The sequence below is a fragment of the Enoplosus armatus genome, chromosome 5, assembly GCF_043641665.1.
Source record: "Enoplosus armatus isolate fEnoArm2 chromosome 5, fEnoArm2.hap1, whole genome shotgun sequence".
NCBI lineage: Eukaryota > Metazoa > Chordata > Actinopteri > Centrarchiformes > Enoplosidae > Enoplosus > Enoplosus armatus.
The window spans coordinates 4,364,909-4,385,887 of NC_092184.1; the positions used below are offsets into that span (position 1 = coordinate 4,364,909).

The 20,979-nt window shown below is 41.6% G+C and overlaps 2 protein-coding genes and 2 non-coding genes across 4 annotated transcripts; 1 reads left to right on the top strand and 3 right to left on the bottom strand.

Annotated features, from left to right (window-relative positions):
- The first annotated feature begins 1,147 nt into the window (after positions 1 to 1,147).
- ints4 (integrator complex subunit 4) lies at positions 1,148 to 13,479 on the top strand. The gene is made up of 24 exons (XM_070906047.1): positions 1,148 to 1,226; positions 2,386 to 2,580; positions 2,888 to 3,005; positions 3,425 to 3,531; positions 3,688 to 3,790; positions 4,199 to 4,281; positions 4,440 to 4,490; positions 4,999 to 5,087; positions 5,571 to 5,691; positions 5,878 to 5,949; positions 6,083 to 6,257; positions 6,755 to 6,960; positions 7,061 to 7,203; positions 7,910 to 8,025; positions 8,868 to 9,001; positions 9,305 to 9,459; positions 9,868 to 9,961; positions 10,074 to 10,154; positions 10,243 to 10,373; positions 10,471 to 10,530; positions 10,879 to 11,038; positions 11,260 to 11,403; positions 12,427 to 12,547; positions 12,920 to 13,479. Exons 1-24 carry the CDS (start codon positions 1,173 to 1,175, stop codon positions 13,108 to 13,110), a joined length of 2,904 nt encoding a protein of 967 aa, XP_070762148.1. The 5' UTR covers positions 1,148 to 1,172; the 3' UTR covers positions 13,111 to 13,479.
- On the bottom strand, positions 13,476 to 19,816 carry aamdc (adipogenesis associated, Mth938 domain containing). The gene is made up of 4 exons (XM_070906048.1): positions 19,724 to 19,816; positions 15,106 to 15,243; positions 14,849 to 14,944; positions 13,476 to 14,196 (listed from the first exon to the last, which is right to left on the bottom strand). Exons 1-4 carry the CDS (start codon positions 19,748 to 19,750, stop codon positions 14,056 to 14,058), a joined length of 402 nt encoding a protein of 133 aa, XP_070762149.1. The 5' UTR covers positions 19,751 to 19,816; the 3' UTR covers positions 13,476 to 14,055.
- On the bottom strand, positions 17,089 to 17,279 carry LOC139285938 (U2 spliceosomal RNA). The gene has a single exon (XR_011597359.1). It is a non-coding gene; the product is annotated as a U2 spliceosomal RNA (small nuclear RNA).
- On the bottom strand, positions 18,450 to 18,613 carry LOC139285935 (U1 spliceosomal RNA). The gene has a single exon (XR_011597356.1). It is a non-coding gene; the product is annotated as a U1 spliceosomal RNA (small nuclear RNA).
- Positions 19,817 to 20,979: the final 1,163 nt, after the last annotated feature.

Below are 20,979 nucleotides of genomic sequence, written 5' to 3' on the forward strand. Positions count from 1 at the left end.
TTTTGGTGCAAAATGATAAACATAGTAAGAGAAAATAAAAAATAAAAAAAGTGATGACAGAAGTATGTACAATATATCTGTTTTTAGAAAGAAAGAGCTGTAAAGTTTGTGCGGGAGTGTGTGGGAAAGATTCACAGTATGAAGACTAAAGAATATGTGCAGTGTACAGAGACAATAGTCCAAAAGGTGTGCATTAATGCAATGCATTGAGACAGACTTAGAAATTTCATGCGATGCCATCTGAATATCAAGCCATCCCAGCCAAAGTCCCGACCAAAATGCTGAGAAACTCATCTTTTCTTCCTTCCTTTCAATTTTTTGAGCAGTAAACAGCAGTTGTTGCTGTAAGAACTATAAGTAGAATTGCTGGCAGTTGTGTTAATTGTATGTAATAGAAGTAGAATTAGTTGTAGTGGTAGTTGTGTATAATTTATAGTATTAGTACTGTACATTAGGTTTAATTGGAGTAGTTTTAATTTGTCAATTAAAACTAGGAATGATGACATTGACATTTATGATGTTAACAGTGGGTCCAACTAGCATTTCAGTTGCTGAAATGTTGGTGTGTAATAGCTTAAGCCAAATGTAAGGAGAAACATTCTCCCTCAGTAATTCCTGATGAAGTGCCTTTGAGCAAGGCAGTGGAGGTGTTATGTATTGGGCAGCTGTCAATGATCGTTCTGGTCATGAAATGTAAAGCTTTCCATTGAGTGAAGGTTAAATCTGGTTGTAAAAAAAAGTGTGGAAAATAAATAATAAAAATCATGTGAAAAAAAAAACATTTTTTGATTGGAAAATCCTAAATTTCAGTTCATGCAAAATGTAGAGGATATGTTCACATTTTTCCAAGTCTAGTAGGTGATTGTACTGACATACTGGCTATATTTACTTTTTATGTGAGCCTAAATCCTTCAAATCCAGCTATATAGCAAATGCAGGCAGATCACGGTCCATTTTTTAATATAGCTGCCTATATTTACATACATCTGGGTTATAGTCCTGTAGTCAAATGTCAATTTAATAACAAGTCAATTTAGCGAGTAAATTTGGACAAAACAAGCGTAATTTACAAAACGCGTTTTACTTTTCTTACCGTAGCTACGGGAAATATAAAGGGACAATGTTATGTTGCTGTTGAGGAGGAACGCGTAGCTAACCATCTTTCCCTGAAAATGGCAGCACATCTGAAAAGGCGAGTTTATGAGGAGTTTTCCAAAGTTGTACAGGTAAGCAAAGGAAACCCTCTTATCGCTGCCCGCTGTAGACTCATAACCGAAGATGAAAGTTGGGCTTGAGAGCTAACTAGGCTGTTAGCTAATGCTAAATGGCTAGCTGCCGCTAACCATCAACAGAGAGCGGCTCAGTCACAACACAACGGCCATCTCTTGTTCGATAATAGTCCTAGCTAAGTCTGAGTTGGGCTGCCGGCTGTCGTTCATTTGACTCGTTCAACCTGAACTCCAGTGAGCTAACAACCTCAGACTGGATACGTTATCAAATGTTAGCTAACTTTCAAGTGGAAGATAACATAGCTAACGTACATAGTGAGCAATAATTGAATTAAATTCGTTCCTGTGGCTTGTAACGTTAACGCTTGATAGTTACTGGATTCCTTATTACAGTCTGTATTGACAGGTGCATTTCACACTTGTAACTTAAGCCTATGAAAGTGAATGACCGGGTTTTGTCTACTGACTTCAGTATACATCAGATGGGCAAACGTTACTCTTTTCAAGGCTGTTACTGTCAAACTGATCTGCTGGTTTACATAACTACCTTGAACATCTGATGTAATCTTTCGAGGTACTAGTAAGTCACCTCAAAACAAAACAGTGTGGCATCTTCTATATAATGATACGTAACGTGACAGGATTCTTGTTCTAGTTTTTGTCAGCGAGGTACATTAGAGTGAATTTGACATTATTATGTGATGGTGGCGAAAGATTTATGCTGAAGACAGACTTTCTTAGGTTGTGACTTTGAGAATCTGGCTGTTGTGTGAATTGAACCCATGATTATGTGGTTATGAGCCGGTCTACCATGACCTTGTGTTTTCTCAGTACACAAACACAATTACACAAACGTACACATGTCACCTCTTGGTCTCCATCTAGGTGATGTTGTTATTATTGGACCAACACTGAGAACAAATGTACAATAAGGCCAAATTGAGCAGTGCAGGGTCTCGGACTCATAAGAATCAAAGAATAGAAAGAAGTGACTGTTGGTAGATAAAATCACACGTGACAGAGTAATAAATACAGCAATTTGAAGGTTTTGTCTGAACAGAGAAAAGGAAAGATTACACACCGTGAGGGGAAATTATTTTATCACCCGCTTTTTTGTAGAAATGACGTTTCAGTTTCAGCTGTTTTACGCTGACAGATTCCCCATGAAGAAGCTCCGGCCAAGAAGCTGCGTTTGTCCAAACCCAGTAAGTCTGCGGCTTTGCACATCGACCTCTGTAAGGCCACCAACTCTACTGATGCCCTGCAATACCTGCTGCAGTTCGCCCGCAAGCCTGTGGAGACGGAGAGTGTAGAGGGTGTGGTCAGGATCCTGTTGGAGCATTACTACAAGGTAAAGAACTAGGGGTTGTAACCAGGAACATGTGTGAATAATCCATTGCTTTAATGAGAGCTTTATAAATATAAAGATAATATCTGCTAAATTGTAATAAAATAGCTCTGCTGTGCTCATACAAAGCCTATGGTGCCTTCTGTTGAAATTGTATTTCGCATGAAAGAGATAAACCCATGCTTGGCAGCTGTAAGCACAATTTACAGTGTCTTAAAGTTATATTCATTTGGTTGAGCTAAACTGAAGCTAAGCTAAACTGCACAGACAAAACACATCTGACACTGCTTCTACTGATGTCCTCTCCCAGGAGACAGATAACTCTGTGAGGCTGAAGATTGCCTCTCTGCTGGGTCTGCTGTCGAAAACGCAAGGCTTCAGCCCCGACTGCATCGTAGACGACGCCATTAACACACTCAGCAATGAGAGTAAGACACATTTACTCACAGTCTGAACAGCCATTCTGTTTTTTTTTTGGTTACTTCTACGCTCAACAAGCCATAATTACACATCATCACATTATTTGTAGTCATATAGTCATTGTGAAAAAGATTTCCTTGAAATAATGTCATGAGACGTGTTTGGCAGGATTTAGGAAAATTGCTGGCCCTTTTCAATTTTCTTATTCAAGATGTTTTAACGTATTTCAAAATATGGGTATTAAAAGGGTATAACGTTTTCAGTGACCTCCCAAGGGGTGCGGTGAGGTCTATAGAATTGTCTCTGGCAAAGCACTAAAAGCACTTATTTACACTTTAAGATTGAATTATATTGAAACATTTGACCACCCCCTCCAAAAAACACAAATTTGAATAGTTTGCGCCGTTCTGTTCCTCTGTGTCTGCAGAGTCCCATCAGGTCCTCGCCCAGCTGATGGACACTCTGCTGGTCATTGGTACACAACTACCTGAGAGTCCTACAGTCAGACAGAGGCTCATAGAGGTGGCCTGCAAGGTGACACACACACACACACACACACACACACACACACACACACACACACACACACACACACACACACACAGAGAGTCTGTACATAGTACTCATCATTAAGTCTTCTTTACAGATTCAACAGGACTCTTCTGTGTCTTTTCTCTTTCTTCCTCTCAGCATTTGTCTGATACGTATTTCGGAGTGAGGAACAAGTGTCTGCAGCTCCTCGGATGTCTCGGCATGGTGGACACTCCTCTGACCAAAGACAACGAGGGACTGGGCACATCATTAGGTTTGTGCCATCGCTCAGTATATTTAGATGGCTGAACTCTTGACTTTCCTTACTTTAAGATACAACGTGTGCATGCTCTTAAACTGAATCATGCGTCCTCAGTGACTTAAAATGTTTGATATATATATATAGAGAGGAATATTTATTTAAAAAAAAAAAATCTTATTCTAAGTTTTATTCTCTCACTTTTTATGTTTATTTTTGTGGCAGAATTGATTGGAAATATTAGTTTTATGGAATTTTACAAGGATTTAAAATGTCTGCCGTTACAGTGAGAACTCTTAATTCTTCTTCTTGAAAACTCACATTATGGGTCATGATTGTGGTTGTTGTGTAGTGTGTTACCATGGCTCTGTTGTGTTGTGTCATTTTACATGTTGCTCGGTTCTCCAGGAGGAGTGAAGGACGTCCAGAGTATCATCAGTGACTACTTTGGAGACCAGGACCCCAGAGTCCGCACTGCAGCCCTCAAAGCCATGGTAGGACACGGCCAACACTTGTCCTCACCAAAAACCTAACAATCACCACACACAATGCAATAACAATCAGCAGTGAGGAAACCCAGTCTGCTCATATTTCAGTGATGATTCTTTTTATATAACGCAGCTCATTCTGTGTGCTTCTGTTTGTTTTCCAGCTGCAGCTGCATGAAAGAGGAATGAAGATTCATGAGATCATATATGACCAGGTAACAGCCCTATTATCTTTACTGAAACCTGCCAAAATAATGGAAATCCTGGAATAAACAGACCTTCCCCACAGTGGACGTTTAGACTTGTGTGTTCAAGGCACGTGTTGTGTATAGTTTTACTGTGGTTGTAGTGTATGTCAGTACCTGTGCTATTTCAAGACAAATTTCTCTGTGGGAGAATAATAATAAAATAATGGTAATAACAAGAAAGTGTCTGCCATAAGAAAGGTGTTTAACAGATTCAGAGTATTGTTAATGACGTTAATCATCCTCTGGTGGTGGCCAGAGCAGACAATCACAGCTACAGTGGCTGTAAACGTGTGTGTGGTGTGTGTGGTGTGTGTGGTGTGTGTGTGTGTGTGTGTGTGTGGTGTGTGGTGTGTGTGGTGTGTGTGTGTGTGTGTGTGTGTGTGTGTGTGTGTGTGTGTGTGTGTGTGTGTGTGTGTGTGTGTGTGTGTGTGTGTGTGTGTGTGTGTGTGTGTGTGTGTGTGTGTGTGTGTTGCAGGCCTGCAGGTTGCTGTCAGATGATTATGAGCAGGTCCGCTCTGCAGCGGTGCAGATGGTTTGGGTGCTCAGCCAGCTGTACCCAGAAAGGTGAGAAGATGCAGATATTCATAGTGACTTCATAGTTGTAATGTTAGATCCCCTCTCTGGATCAACTACATTATAAGCTTTACAGCATTAAACAGTGAAAAGACAGTAGGTGTAATAAATAGATGTAACACCAGGGACAAGGAGCAAGCTGGGTCCAAACCGCTCACTTGTCTCTGCTGAAGTGTTCTTCAGCCAGACACTGAAACCCAGGAAAGTGTAGTGAAAGAGAAAAAACTTGGATTTGTGTGAGATTCTTTGTATAACATTAAATTATGTTATACAGTTTATTGTCTTGATAATATTTGTTATGTTGATAGCTGATATTTTGATTTGGTTAGCTAGTGAATTGAATGCTACCTGAAATAAGTAGAACTTTACTTTTTTACTTTCCGTGTACCCATTTACTGTAATTTACTGATCAGCTGCACCAGTTTGTAGTGGCCTTGTCTGACTTGTAGTTCACTGTTCTGTCTGTCCAACCAGCATTGTGCCCATCCCGTCGTCCAATGAGGAGATCCGACTGGTTGATGACGCATTTGGGAAGATCAGTCACATGGTCAGCGATGGCTCCTGGATGGTCCGGGTGCAAGCCGCCAAAACACTGGTGAGGGAACAGGATCAGACCGACACAGACCGTATTCATAGTTATTTTCATCCCTATAAATACTGTTTTGTTTTTTTTAGTCTAGTCCTAGTCTAGGTTTAGTCTAGACAGGTGTTGGGTGATTTGATTGAGACACAAACACAACATTCATAAGGGAAACTTGTTGAATCTATTCTTTTGTGTCAGGGTTCGATGCTGCAGGTCAGTCCTCACTTTCTGGAGCAAACTTTGGATAAGAAGCTGATGTCAGATCTCAGGGTGAGTAATTGCATTTGTCCACAAGATATTGGCTTTTTTAATGAAAATCTGTGAGCAAAATCAGGAACTCTGATAATGTTAATTAGCACTCTTCTACTTCATGCCCTTTCCTCCTCCTCTCTCCTGTGTCCAGAGGAAGCGTACGGCCCATGAACGGGCCAAGGACCTCTTTGCTTCTGGGGAGTTCTCCTCTGGCAAGAAGTGGGCCGACGACGCCCCCAAGGAGAGACTGGACACGAACACCGTCAACCTTATTGCCTCAGGGGCCTGCGGGGCCTTCGTTCACGGCCTGGAGGACGAGATGTTTGGTATGTGAAACATCGTGCAGCATGTCTTTGTTTCTCAGCAAAGAATTTCGGTTCAAATGTAAACAGAGCCCAAAGGGTACAAATGATGTTCCACCCACTCAGCCTCAGGATGTTACTGATGTGGCATTGTGATATTTAATAATGATTTTGTTAATTTATAGTCAAGCAAGTAACAAAAGATAGTATGTATCTGAGACCGTATAACTTGTTTTTTGTTGCCAAAATGAGGTTTTGAGTGAATATTCCCACTGAATCTGTTTATATGTCCCCCAATGTCTTTAAGGCTTTAGATTTCGTCCAAGGTTTTACAGTGCCAGCAAATATGAATAATTACAAGAAAATGTAACTTCTAAGAAAGTCTCCCCTTCTTACTCGCCCCTCTGTCCTCTATCCAGGATTAGTTTTATTCATTATACTGTATTGCTTTACATATTTATTATTCTCTGACTTTTGTGCTTTCCCCACTGGTGTTTTCTCTGTCTTTAATATTGTGTCAGAGGTCCGTATTGCGGCGGTGGAGGCGTTGTGCCAGCTGGCTCGGTCGTCTCCCAGTTTCGCCGAAAAGTGTCTGGACTTCCTGGTCGATATGTTCAACGACGAGATTGAGGAAGTGAGGCTGCAGTCCATCCATGTGCTGAGAGAAATCTCGACCCATATAACACTCAGAGAGGACCAGCTGGACACTGTGCTGGCTGTGTTGGAGGTACACACACACACACACTTTTGTATTTTCTTGTTTGTTATACAACACATTATTCAATCTGATGTACACACACATTGATGAAGTCACTGTCGACCTGCAGGATTCGTCTCGTGACATCAGAGAAGCGCTCCATGAATTGATTTGTTACACCAACGTCTCCACTAAAGACTGTATCCAGCTGGCTCTGCTGGAGCTGCTTAAGAACCTCAACAAGTATCCCACCGACCGCAACTCGGTCTGGAAGTAAGACTCCAGTGTGTGTGTGTGTGTGTGTGTGTGTGTGTTCTGCAGTTCTTATAAAAAGTGTTTTGATTTTTAGACCTTTTGAGTGAAGACATTTTGGTTTTTCCAGGAAACAAGTTCAGGATTAGGACTAGGCTTTAAGACAATAGTTCAAAGTGCATGCTGTGGCGCCCCGGAGTGCCATAAGGACGGGCCAAGGGTGCTGCAAGTTTTAACAATACTTATCATTTCATTCAAACGTTATATAATCTGAAGAAGCCTAAATACAGCTAGAATCACACAAAAGTACTTCTAATAATTGTATACGTGTATAAAGTTACACACAACAGTGTTATTTATTAGAACAAAATGTAATGCAGAAGTTACAAAATAATGACACTGACAACCGACTACATCAACATCAATGTGAGTCACATATAGTGAAAAACGGGGGGGAGGTCATGAAAAAATTGTTTGAAACTTTGGTCAGTGCTGGTTTAAGATAGCACTTGATGAAAATATGGTATATACTCAAAGTGACTGTGATGTTCAACCGTGTCAGAGCGACAGCAACAGTAAGAAAGGGAACAGTCGGACTCGCTGTCCTCATCGAAGCATTAAACGCATTGGCTAAGAAAAATCTTGAATCTGGTGTTACGTCTTATAGAAACTGTCCATTGATGACCTGTTGACTGGCTTTGTCTTTTATTTTCTTCTTTCCCCTCAGGTGTCTCAAGTTCATGGGCTCCCGTCACCCAACACTGGTTTTGCCTCTGGTTCCTGAATTGCTCAGCACACACCCTTATTTCGACACACCAGAGCCTGACATGGATGATCCGGCCTGTATCCTTCACGCACCTGAAAATCTAAAAAACACACCTACGTTAATGCAGACAAGCCACATCAACTTTATTCTGCAGCGGCCGAACTACAAGTCTCCACATTAGTTCGCCAGTTCATTTCACAAATCAGCCGTTATGATTTGCTTGTGCAGCCATTTGCTGTTTTTCTTTTCCTCATTCCACATTAAACCTGTAGTAGGCTGCAGCTTGCAGCCAAAATGAGCTACAGCCTATGAATACATAAGCACCAGTACAGGCAGTACAACCATAACTAGTAACGTATACATAAACATAATCATGACACACAGACAAAACTAAAAATCTGGAAAAAACATGGCTTGGATGGAAATCCATTGCTGGGTAAAGAACGTTGTGTTGCTCAGCGGCTCTATTTTGAGAAGAAAGAAAATGAGCCATAAAGCAAATGTTTTTCTTGATCTGTTTTATAATTTCCTAGGATTTAGTCATTTCCACTTGTTGTATGCACAAGTGGGGAAAAAAGGATTTGAGGATAGTCACGTATAGAAGACGACAAACTTTAATACTGAATGTCTGCGCAGTGTTATTAAAATAATTGTCCTCTGCAGTATTCTATCATTAACCGAATGGAACAAGATTATTTCTAATACTGTCATTGAACAGACATGTAACTTTTCAGAGTCTGTAGTGAATTAACAAAATAGTTAGCGTGTCAAAATGACAGCGCAGCTTTACCACAGACGGTGTGTTTATGGGTTGTTGGTTACAGTTAATATCTCCGCAGCAGAGGGACACAGAGCTGTTTGTTGTCTGCTGCTCCTGTGAACTGTGTTTTTCTTTCCTGACTCTGGTTGTTGATCTCAGACATCGCGGTGCTGGTGTTGGTGTTCAACGCTGCCAAGTCGTGTCCCACCATGCCGGCGCTGTTCTCCGACCACACCTTCAGACACTACGCCTACCTGAGGGACAGTCTGTCGCACCTCGTGCCGCCGCTGAGAGTGAGAACTGAAATACTGTAGTCATATTACTGCAGTCCATGTCAGCAATACAGAAGGTCCCAACGCCATAGGCTAAATTTTGACTTTTGATTTGTTTCCAACTACGGCTACAATTGTCATTATTAATCTGCTGATTATTTTCTTGATTAACTGATTAGTAGTTTATTATTTTCTGATTTTATAGAACAGAGAATAAATGACTCATATATTTTGTATTATCACACTAATGGCCTGACACACACATCCCTTTACACAACGTTGACAAGACAGTCAATGGTACACTCACTGCCTCTCCTCTTTTAGTTGCCAGGCAACGGTCTGGACTTGGTGGACTCGCGTTGTGGTTCAGGTTCTGTGGAATCAGCTCAACTCTTCCTTCAACAGAGTCTGAACAGGGTCAGCACCATCCAGAACCTGGAAGCATCTGGAGCCCAGGACCTGCTGGACTTCACCATACGGTACACACACACACACACACACACACACACACACACACACACAAATACATACTAACATAATAATGGTGAACAAGGCTTTCAAATTCATTTAAAGTCAAGGAATCATCGTTTGGTCATTTGACTGACTGTGGCTGTTGATCACTGAATATGTGATTCATATTTTAATTGCAGTAAAGTAATTGTCCACAATCAAGTGTCACAGAATGGACGTTATTTGTTGCCAACCTCAAGTTATGACATCGTCCAACAGGTTGTTTTACCTGTGTTTAATTGGTAAAAAGGTGAATTTAACTGGTGAATTTTGGAATGCATCAGCATCTCTTTGGTCAATGGAAGAGGAGGAGTATGTTAATGTCTTTCTCCACCTGTCTGTCTGTCTGTCTGTCTGTCTGTCTGTCTGTCTGTCAGAGACCTGCAGCGGCTGGGGGAGCTGCAGACAGAGCTTGCTGGATCTGCTGATTTCTGTGCTACGTACCTGCACTGCCAGCTGCTGCTCATGAAGGTAGGTGTGTTGCTTGTTTTATTATGTGAAGGCTGACGCTAATGCTAATGTAGACATAATGGTGGTTTCAAAATAAGGACCACGATGTCTAACCCGTGCCATGTTTCCTCAGGCTCTGCAGGAGAAGCTGTGGAACATGGCTGTCCCTCTCTGCCTCAAACAAAACGTCACAGCCACAGCAGCAGCTCAACAGGTCAGCACACGCGCGTTGGTATCAACTCAACTGTGAGATCATGTAGGGAGACGTTTGTCTGTTTAAATGTGTGCGGTTGTGTTTGCAGATCTTAGAGGAAACCTACAAGCTGGAGTTTCTGTACAGCGGCTTGGACAGCAGACAGGTGGCCACTATACATCATGTTCGCCTTCAAGCTAAAGCTCTGCAGCTCATCCTGACTGCTCGCACCAGGCAAGGGTCAGTACACACACACACACATTCACCATGTACAGTTCGGACCTCATGTGGACTACATCTGTATACAGATGCTTTTTAGCTTATCATTTCTCTTCAGGTTGGATCCTCTCATCAGCAGCTGTGAGAAGTTTTTGCAGGACATTGAGTCTTTTCAGCGGTAAGATCTCTGTCTGTCTTTCTAGCTTTTGAAGTCTAAGTATTAGGACATTCAAGCTTTAATTTGTGAGTAAGCTCAAATTAAATAAAACATGATAATACAAGTTATAGCACTGCTACACAGTGCAACATATGACTGAATGTGGCGAGGGGGGGGGGGGCAGAGTCTTCCTGAAAAGGCAAACTAAAAAGAATTTGCTGTCTGAGGAAGTGTTGTATATTCTTGAACATCCCCCTCTTGCCTAAAAACATACGTATCTTTCTGGGTGGTAGAATCGCCCTGCTCCTTCCTTGGTTTTGTGGGTGTACATGTAGACATGCATCCTCTCATTATTTCTTCAACCCTCAGGCTGTTTCTGAAGGAGCTGCCCCACCTCCAGGACAGTTTTGTGGATAAGCTTTTGGAGCTGATGCCCCGGCTGTCGTCATGTAAACCAGTGGAGCTGGTGAAGATCCTCCAGACAACCCTGAGACAGAGTGGCCTGCTGCAGCTCAGACTGCCTGAACAGGTATAATGAATGAACAAGTCAATGAAGGTAGCGTGACCACTGAACCAAACTGTCTTTCACACTCTCAGACACACCATGGCGTGAGTGTGAATTCCCTGACCATGAGTTATCATCACATGAAGGAAATCTACACCGATGTAAAAATGTTGACAGCAGTGGTGCACAGTTTGATCAACAGAATACCTTTTTGTTTCCATTAACATTTCCCTGCTGACTGACAGATCCATCGCGCGACAGCCACCATCATAGAGCCGACAGGGGAGTCCGACAACCCGCTGCGGTTCACGTCTGGCCTGGTGGTGGCGCTAGACATTGATGCTACGCTAGAGCACGTCCAGGACCCCCAGAACACAGTCAAAGTACAGGTCAGTTTGATGTACAACTAAATAACGAACCTTTGTTTCTCACTTTTGGTCAGCTTTAGCGTTTTGCTCTTCAGAAACCTTTTGTAGACTGTGGCAAGCTGTTTTAAGGGTTTCAGAATTAGTTTGGAGTGAGAAACATTTCTGCTGATTTAGTTGATTTTGACGTCCTGCTGCCTTGCTTTGACAAGTTGGCATTCATGCCAGAAAAAGAAGAACCAACTGAGCTTGACAGGTTCAGCTCAGGTTGTGTACAGTGTGGAACAAGGTTCAACTTAATAAGAACGCTGTGGGGGTCTTTTTTTTTTATTATTATGATTCTGCACTTAAAATAAAACACTAGTTCTAAATAAAAACACATTTTATTATGTAATATTATATGGACATAGTATAAAACAAACATTGTTAAAACCACACACGTCTCAACTTGCACATCATTTTATTACTGAAATACATTGTTCATTCAACCCTCGAAACTGTGGCAGCTTGTTCCTTTTTGCCGTTTCTTTTTCCTACGACGACGTGGTCCAAGACTCAACGTGACCATGCTGATCTTTCCCTTTGCTGGAAATGAATACATGGCCTGCAGAACTGTTTTTCAACCCCATCTGCTAATAACCTTCATCAGTTCAGCTTGTAATGCATTTGAAAGCCTGATTCAGGATCAGCTTACTTACAAACGTGAAAGTGAATGCAGAGTAAACGATTCAGTTACAAGCAATGAGATATTTGTTACTTTTAGCCAGCAGGTACTGTGGTCGGACCCTTAGTTCAGTGCTGCTTTGGCTCCAGTGAAAATAACAGTGTTATACTGGATATTAAAAGATGGGTTTTGTTAAAGTTGCTGCAGCTCAGGGGGGGTTACAGATGAGCCTGCCCTCTACTTATAAAGTTACAGATTCTAATTGTTGCAACAGGCCCATTAACGGCCACATGTCCTGTCATTTTGTTCTAAAACCCCGAACCGTTCGCTCTGAATGTGAACACCTGCTCTCTGTGCATCGTCCACACCTTCCGTCTCTGCAGGTTCTGTATCCAGACGGCCAGAGTCATGTGATCCATCCTAAACCTGGAGACTTCAGAAAGCCTGGCCCTGACAGACACAGACTCATCACACAGGTTTACCTCTCACACACCGCATGGACAGGTCAGTATAATACACACCCATCTGATGTTTTTGTTTTAGTGACAAATGCTTTCATCTTCATCTACTTTTAATAGGGGTTACAAACACTGATCCAACTCAAATGCTGCATGAAATTTGAAAAAAAATTAAATAAGATCTTTCCAACCAAATTATGTTTCAATTGACCTTTTTCAAGTTAACACCAGCATTAGCATTATCGCATAGAATCATAGCTTATCGAATTATTTAAAAATATTGTTTGTCTATCGGACTGTAGCTAGATTTAGGAGGATTTGGGAGGCAGAGCTCTTAAACGTTCCCTTCATCCTCTGTGTATTCAGTTTGCCTTTGTTGTCTTCATTGACCGTTTCTATCTCCGCCTTTCTCTCTCAGAGCCGTCTCAGATTGAGGTGCGCCTCCTGCTGGCCTACAGCTCCTCATCAACCTCCCTCTCCTCCCCCTCCAAGCTCGGGTGGAGCGACAGCATCGACAGCCTCCCGCCACCAGAGGCCGCTGTAGAGGGAACCATTCCGTTCAGCAAGCCCGTCAAAGTCTACATCATGCCCAAACCTGCGCGCCGCTAACAAATCAAAGGAACGACCGGCTTTAACTCTTTTCAGCTTTCACCTGCAAGAGTTTCTTGGCTTGTTTTTCTTTCTTGATCAGGACTGAAAGAGGATGCTAGCCGTCAGCTATGTTAAGCTGTGTCAGTGCATATTTACATTCACAATAACTGACCTTCTAAATTCAAAACTGTACAGAATTAAACCATTTTGCTTTCTCTTCAAAACATATATTCATTTTTAAAATTTGGGCAAGCATGCATAAAAATAATTTATGTTTAAGTCGCAGGAAGCACAAGTATTTTTGTTTTTACTTGTGATGTGTCATTTGTACAGGAAATAGTTTTGTATCTACAGTCGTTTCTTATAAAGACAAACCCATGTGATGGAGATCATTTTCTAATTTTATTTTGTGTAGCAAACAAACAGAAATACATCTTCACCTCATTAATTACCTTTTACCAACACCACCACCATATGATCTGTGTCTTTTCTACCTGACAATTGAGAAGTGGTCATTGTACTTCTACATTCCACAAAATTGGCCTCTAAAGTCAAATGTACTTGCATTGCATCTTCAATTTGATCTAATTATATCAATGTCTGAATTCCTCCCCGTTCAGACGACAAACGTAAAGTAGACAGATTTGATCTCTTCATCCTGCGTAAATGCAGCTAGAGTCAATCTACCAAGGCCCTCTGAAGTGCTCTTCTGCAGGGCCTCACTGATCGACACACAGAGTGCTCTTCTACAGCGCAGCTAGCAAAACCTGGGCTGAAACAAGGGCTTGCCCTCTCCAAACTGAACATCAAGATGTTTCAATCTTACCATAAATCAGGGGTCTGTAGTCATGCTGAGAGCTAGCCAGCTATACATACGGCAAAACAGAGACTGGGCAATGGTGCACTACAGGCTACTTTCATCCAGGTCATCTCAGTTGGTGCAGCAAGACGAGGGTGAAAGCATCAACAGGTGGAGTGGAAGACCCCACCCACCTTGGCGCCCTGGCCAGCCAGTTTGTTGTACTCAGCAACCGCCTTCTCCGTCTGCAAGACTCTGACGTCGACACCGGTCTGCTTCACAAAGTCCAGAGTGGAGGAGGGAACCTGAGAGAAGAGAAGCTGCGTTTTTTTAGTCCGTATGAGAACAGGTACGCTCTTATTTCAACTCAGTCTAGCTGTCTCCATGGGCTGCATCTCACTATAATGTCAAGTAAATGCGACTACAGTGATTGTGTGTTGGGCTCCGAGCGCTGCCAAAACACAGGTGACCTACTTTCAATACTGTGCCTGAACTCATCCTCTGTAGACACAGACGGAGCACTGAAGCTGCTGCTGCTCTGACATGGAGTCAGTCCCCGTGCAGCTACTACACCCTCAGCATGTATACATTCAGCCTCCACTTTCATGTCTTAGGCTATCCATAGTAAGGAACATCCCAAACCAATTAGATGACGGTGGAAGTGGACAATAAACCCCTAAAACTGCGTTCGAACTGACTTAACTGACGATAAATGGAACTACTGGTTCCCAGAGAACGGGGGAAACATACACATTTAAGTTGCAACTGACAACCTCCTCAAATATTATTTTGGTAGCACTCATTTTCCCTACATTGTCTTTGTAGGTTTACAGAATAATAATTAAAAAAAAAGGAATTCAGTAGGAATTCTCAATACATACTTGAAACTGAGATTGAATTCATAAACTGGTGATAGGTATTCCTTTTTTTAAAACTATTTTTGGGGGTCTGTTTTACCTGCAGAGCTTCACTCATGCCTCTGCCGATGACCAGCAAGTCGATCCCCTTCTTCAGCACCTCCTCCAGATCAGCAGGCTGTACTCCGGGGTAATGCTGTGGTGGGAAAAGCAAAAGAATGTGTCATCACTGTTTGAGGGAAAACCCCGGTGTGTAATGCTAGGTCATGGTGCGTTTGTGTCTGTTCTTATTGTGTTAACCAACACTATGCATTCCTGTATATGTACATGTGTATTATGATGCATGGTTCCACTCACGTCAGTCCCAGTCTCTCTCCAGTCCCAGGCTCGGCTGCCTCCAGGCCAGACCTTACAGTCCTTATAGCTGGAGGAGCATCCCTTCACCTTCATGTGGCCCCAGGAGAGTGAGGCGATCTCTGGAGAGGACATGGTATGCTGTAAGACAAGGTTGAGACACAAAGGTAGATGATGACTGTGAATTTTGAGGCAAGTCAGATTGTGAAATAAATGTTAACTCTAGCCTCAGCTCTCTCCATCCTTCTATAAAACATATTGACTTGATATCTAAAGCAGCGTCAGAAGAACCATGACTGTGTGGCATTGCTGGGAGTAAAAACACGCTGCATAAACACACTGTTGACCCACATCACAATGTCAACATCTCAGATCAGTTCAGAATCATTTTGGAATAAAGTTAAAAAAAACAACACTTAAATTTGTGTTTAGCTGACAGTGTGTTCTTGTTTTGCCACTACACACAAGCACATTATGGAAGATGCTGGTTTCATTCATGTCAAGTAGTTTTGTGTCATTCCTGATTTATTCGGAGTCAGATAGATTAAATATATAAAACTCTGTCATCCTTGGTAAAATTTTGAAAATGTGTTGATATTTCGCAGACTAATGACAGGAGCACAACCCACAAGAATTCTAAACATTTCACTGCTCTCTTCTTCACCATAAAATCAAGGCCTACGTTGAAGCAGCAGGCGTGTATAATAATATAACACAGATAAATCAGTCGAGATGAACGTTAGCCTTCGTCAGCTGCCAAAGCCAAAACCGTCCACTGCCAGTTCTGCAGTTATTCCTAGGAGCTGACTGGGAGCTATTTTTGTACTGGCCACAGACTGGCTCATGCTACCCACCAAACCAAGAAAAACCTGTATGTCACAATCTGTTGTTGCATTAATAAACATCAACAGGTTAAAAACAGGGAGCTGCAATGCTGTTGTCAGTAGTTCCTTAAGCTATAACAGGACATTTATGAAGCAAAGGCCTGTACTGCTGCTTACCCTTTCTCGATGTCAACAGACTGAACACACCCCCTGAAATTATTCTTCTTCCTGTAATTAAAGGGCAACACCTCTGAGTTTCACTCAGACGCAAACACTGACTTAACCCAACTTTTAGCAATGATCTATAGATTACACTTCTGTGGTGATATGATTAAAAATCAAAGCAGATTCACTGTGAAAATGTGACCAGATAAATGACAGTTACCCGCTCTTCAGTCGCATAAAAAAATTAAATAAAATAAAAAAAACCAAACATGTTAGTAATCATCAGAAAGAAGTTAACGACCCTTTGGGTCTTGTTTTGGACAAATAGATATATGGAAAGGGCTAATTTGTTGTAAATTGTGGCTAATTGAATTAGCATTAGAATCAGTGGCATCTACACAGCTGATCAACAAAGTGTCTGACAAAAACATTCACATTTGTGGACTTTAATTATAAATCACCTGCATGTCTTATAAACCTAGTCCACCGTTTCCTATGTGGCTAAATATAAATCTCACTCAAACCCTTTAAAACTGTTGTTTTATTGTTTATTGTTGACAGCCAAATTCTTCGGCATGCCTAAATTCATCTGTTTTATGTGTAAACTCCAAACCTCCCCTGTTGTTTACGGTGTACCTAAATCCTCAACAATACTCAAGTAGTTGAAGTGGGCTTCACTGTGTTTGGCAACAATATCAAAATTCTGCATCAGAAGTAATATTCTTTACATAAAATGATATACCACTTTCTTTCTATATACAGAGTCTCTTTTACTTGTAATACTGTAGGTACATTTAGCTAACTATACCTCTGGACAAGCACAATTTTAAATACAACCGTTTTACTTGTGATGGGGTATGTTGTTAAGTCATTTCTACTTGAACATTTATAATCTACCTGCAAAACCGCTGTAACATCCTGTTGAAGACTCGCAATTAACGGCTTCACAGTGGGTACCAGATTCCCGTTGAGGAAGACTTTATTTTTCACATCGTTAGGGGGGTGCACCGTTCCTGGAGATACTGCAATACCAGGTCGATGCGTGGAGTGGACGGAGCAAGCCCCTATTCCATCTCCCTATTCCAAAAATCAATTTAATATATGGTCCCCGGGTAGGGGACGTATCAGATATTAAACTGATAAGAACAGATACTACACTTGATCTTAGCCAAAAGGCCGAGAAGCGATACCGTCAATACGTTGGAGGTAAAGGGGTGATTCGCCGCACTATCGCTTTCACTGAGGGGTCAAAAATCAAATTAATCGTTTAAGGACAGTCGGGGACATAAGAGTAAAGGTCTAAGAAACAGTCGACGAAAATGTCACAGAGTCGCTACAAAGAATGTTATTTTAAAAAAATAAACGTAACAAACGCTTCCTGGTCACGTGGTGCCTTATAATCCAATAGGAATTTAAAGCAGGAGAAACACAGCTGCATCAACGTTAAAATACATACACTTGTATATGTATTGATATATATACATATATACATTGATGCTAACACGTAAAAGACTGATGAACTCATGACAGAGTTCTCTACGGGTGCAAATAATAATGTGCTTTTTATGACACAGTGTGTTTTCAATAACAAATGGAGCTCCGACAACCTCTAGTGGACACAAGATCTCACTGCAGTCAGTACACAAAAACTGCAGGTTGTTGTAGTGACACCGCCTTCAAAAGATTACAAAAATAATTGCTCTAATGTACAGAGTCATGTCAATATCAGATTAGTGTTTTATTTTCTGACTGACTGAGTACTGTAAGTACCACCACAGCTGTGATTTAGGATGCTTATGAAAAGTTAACAAAGCCTGCCTCTAATACATGCACGGGTGCAATGTAACTAAGTTCATGCACTCAGTACTGCACAATTTTGAAGTACTTATACTTGGCGTGAGTATTTCCATTTCATGATACACCTTGTAAAAATGGTACATTATATACTGTAGGTTAAGCTGAACTATATAACGTGGTTAAAATTACCTCCACTAGCTGCAATATCAAAATGATGTTCAAACATAAATGTATAAAGTAATAACAACAACCAATGCTACAATATTTAATGATATAACACTGACAGGAGACATTCTGCTAACATATTAGGTACTTTTACTTTGATACGTTGTACGTAAGATCTGAATATTTCTTCCACCGCTGGATTAATGTGTAACATAACAAATACGACATACAGGACAGTGCCTAAACAAGCCAATTCTAATGTCCTCCATATTGTTACTCCGATTTAAATATATAAGACTCACTTCTACGCAATTCTCAACTATGTCACGTTCTTAGCACGTAAGAGTTCTTGTACACGCACTAACCTTGCATAGAAGTTTATTTTATACATGTTATCAGGGGAGAGCGCGAACGCAGTCCCCCACTACCATAAATTATGCAGTCGAGATTCCCACATTTGGGGAATTCGCAAAGGTCAGCTCAACCGGAGTGCAATGGTTGGGCCTCGCCCTGGGTGAACCACCTTCTTGATCATGGTATCTCCCCTGCCAGGTAAGTATGAGTTGTACATGTCAGAGACGAGGGGGCCATTCGAGGAGGAACTATTTTCTGTGACGGTTGTAACGCTAAATATATACACACTATAATATATCAATGTGACTACAGCCCAAATAATCACAGCAGCCTCCTCTTTCTGAGATGTTTGGTGCTGTAGAGACGTAACGTTAACATTAAACACGGTTTATAGCCTATGTCTTCCCGTCATGCACTGCAAATGAAATGTCTGCATTGTTTTAGTGGAGAACAATTGCATACAAAACACATCACCAGTGATTAGTACGGTAAACAGTGGACCAGCCACAGCAAAACACAAATGCGTCGCACTTACCAAACTGGCCAGTAATCTACTTTAGGACAATCGTCTATGACAAATTGACGTTAAAGTTTAACATTTCCGCATTGGAGACCGAGTAATAAACTGCGCACGCGCAAAACACCAACGCTCCTATCATGAGAAAGACATTTCTTTATCAGCTTTTGGTCATTTATTTCTGGTTGACTCCAATTATATGAAAACAAAATAATTCTTTACCTACATTACTATGCTGTGTAATCAGCACAACATAACTTGCACAATCAAATAAAGGATCTTTTTCCCTCAACTCTTTTCGCGACGATGAACTGAGCTGTAGCGCCCTCTGCTGGGTAATGAAGTGCAGCCCTGTGCAGTTCCTGCTGAATATTTCCCGTCCTGTTAGTAAAAACAACTTTCTTAGTATTGTCATGGCTGGTCCATCGTTTTTGTCCGTGTACGACGTATCAGTTTAATGTTTAATGACCTACAACACCACAGAATACCTAGCGGAGACTGGCATTAATATTACCACTTAACTGTAATTGAAATGCCTAAGAGCCAAAACACCTTTAAACACACGGCAAGCGGTAATATCTGTTGTGGATTCGTTCTCAGTTGATAAAACTATCTAGTTCGCTGAATTTGCACAAGCTTTCTTTCTACCTGCATGGTGAAAACTTCGCCAGAGAAACACCTGAAGCCAAAATCACAGCGGAGACGCCACCACCACCAAACCACGGCCAAACTCCGAAAGAGATAGTGACACGAAAGGCGTCTGACGTGACAAAAAGATATGACTATGTAAATGACCTACCCCCAGACGTCCTGATGCCAAACACATCTGAACATCAAGCTGAAAAACGAGTTCCAGACCTCGGTAATCAGTCGTGGTGATGGCCGGAGGTTGTGTATATTAATGAGCTCCACACTGCCTCCAATGAGCCAATTAGGTAGTTCACGATTGTGTGATGTAACAGCTCACTCAGTGGGACAAAACTGTGGTTTAATATCAATCTCTGGTTTCAATTTGGTCAGAACATGATTCTTTTTTTTGTCATTTCATTATTTCTCTGCTTTTCCACGTACTTTTATAACCTAAACTATAAACGCCCCAGATTTAACAGATGAATCAAAAATAACTCTTTCTAATGTAGGCCTTTTTTTCCACACAAGCAGTTTTGAAACTGGGTTATCAAACTTTAAAGCTTTAAAGCTTGAGTCCCTGACTGCAGCCAAAATGTTTTGGTCCTGGAAAGTTCTCCAACGTGAACACCTGGTGTCAGATGTTAACCAGGAACAACTATGTGAAATAATACACAAGTTCGAGCTGGGCTTTGAAATGTGTGGGGGCTGTTATGTGCCACTTAACAGTCTAACTGGTAAACACATTGGTCCTGGCAATGGCAGTCGAAGCGACAATGGTTTCATCATCAACAGGTAGAGTGGAAGACCAGGCCCACCTTGGTGCCCTGAACAACCAGGTTGTTGTCTTCAGCCGCTGCCTTCTCTGTGTGCGGGACTCTGACCTCCAGCCCTCTCTGTCTCACTAAGTTCAGAGTGGAGGAGGGAAACTGGGAGAAGAGGAGGACAGCAGCAGGTGGCGTGTACAGCATTTTTTGTGCTAAAACAGAAAGAATACCACCTGTGAAAAAGTATTGTGGATATTTTAGAGACAAAATGGAGAATGTGAGAAAGAGAAATGACATGACAATAAAACTGAGCTAGATTAACACCCCAGTAACACATAGTGTCCATGCAGGTGGAGGAGCATCCCTTTGCCTTCATCTGACACCAGGAGGGGGACGCTGTCTCTGGTGAGGACATTACCCCATCTACTGACGGGCCAGGGAAGAAATACGGGGGAAATGTTGCAGTATTGATGCTGTAGTCTTAAACAGGAATGTTAAAGGTATGTAACCCCATATTGTTTACACTGAGCTCACCTTCCTTTAAAATCTGTAAAAGGTTGACTTAATCACTGTCACATAAATCTTTATTATTCATGTATATGTGCTTTGTTGTCGTTTTGTCTTGTTTGTTTCTTTTAATGCATAACATCAACCTACCCCG

Excerpts from the sequence above, each read along its gene's own strand:
- ints4 (XM_070906047.1), top strand. The coding sequence starts at position 1,173 with ATGGCAGCACATCTGAAAAGGCGAGTTTATGAGGAGTTTTCCAAAGTT. Across the intron at positions 9,460-9,867 it reads CTGCTGGACTTCACCATACG|AGACCTGCAGCGGCTGGGGG; the intron begins GTACACACACAC and ends TCTGTCTGTCAG. Across the intron at positions 9,962-10,073 it reads GCCAGCTGCTGCTCATGAAG|GCTCTGCAGGAGAAGCTGTG; the intron begins GTAGGTGTGTTG and ends ATGTTTCCTCAG.
- aamdc (XM_070906048.1), bottom strand. The coding sequence starts at position 19,750 with ATGTGTTTGGCATCAGGACGTCTGGGG. Across the intron at positions 14,945-15,105 it reads GGAGAGAGACTGGGACTGAC|CATTACCCCGGAGTACAGCC; the intron begins GTGAGTGGAACC and ends TTCCCACCACAG. Across the intron at positions 14,197-14,848 it reads GCATGAGTGAAGCTCTGCAG|GTTCCCTCCTCCACTCTGGA; the intron begins GTAAAACAGACC and ends CTCTTCTCTCAG.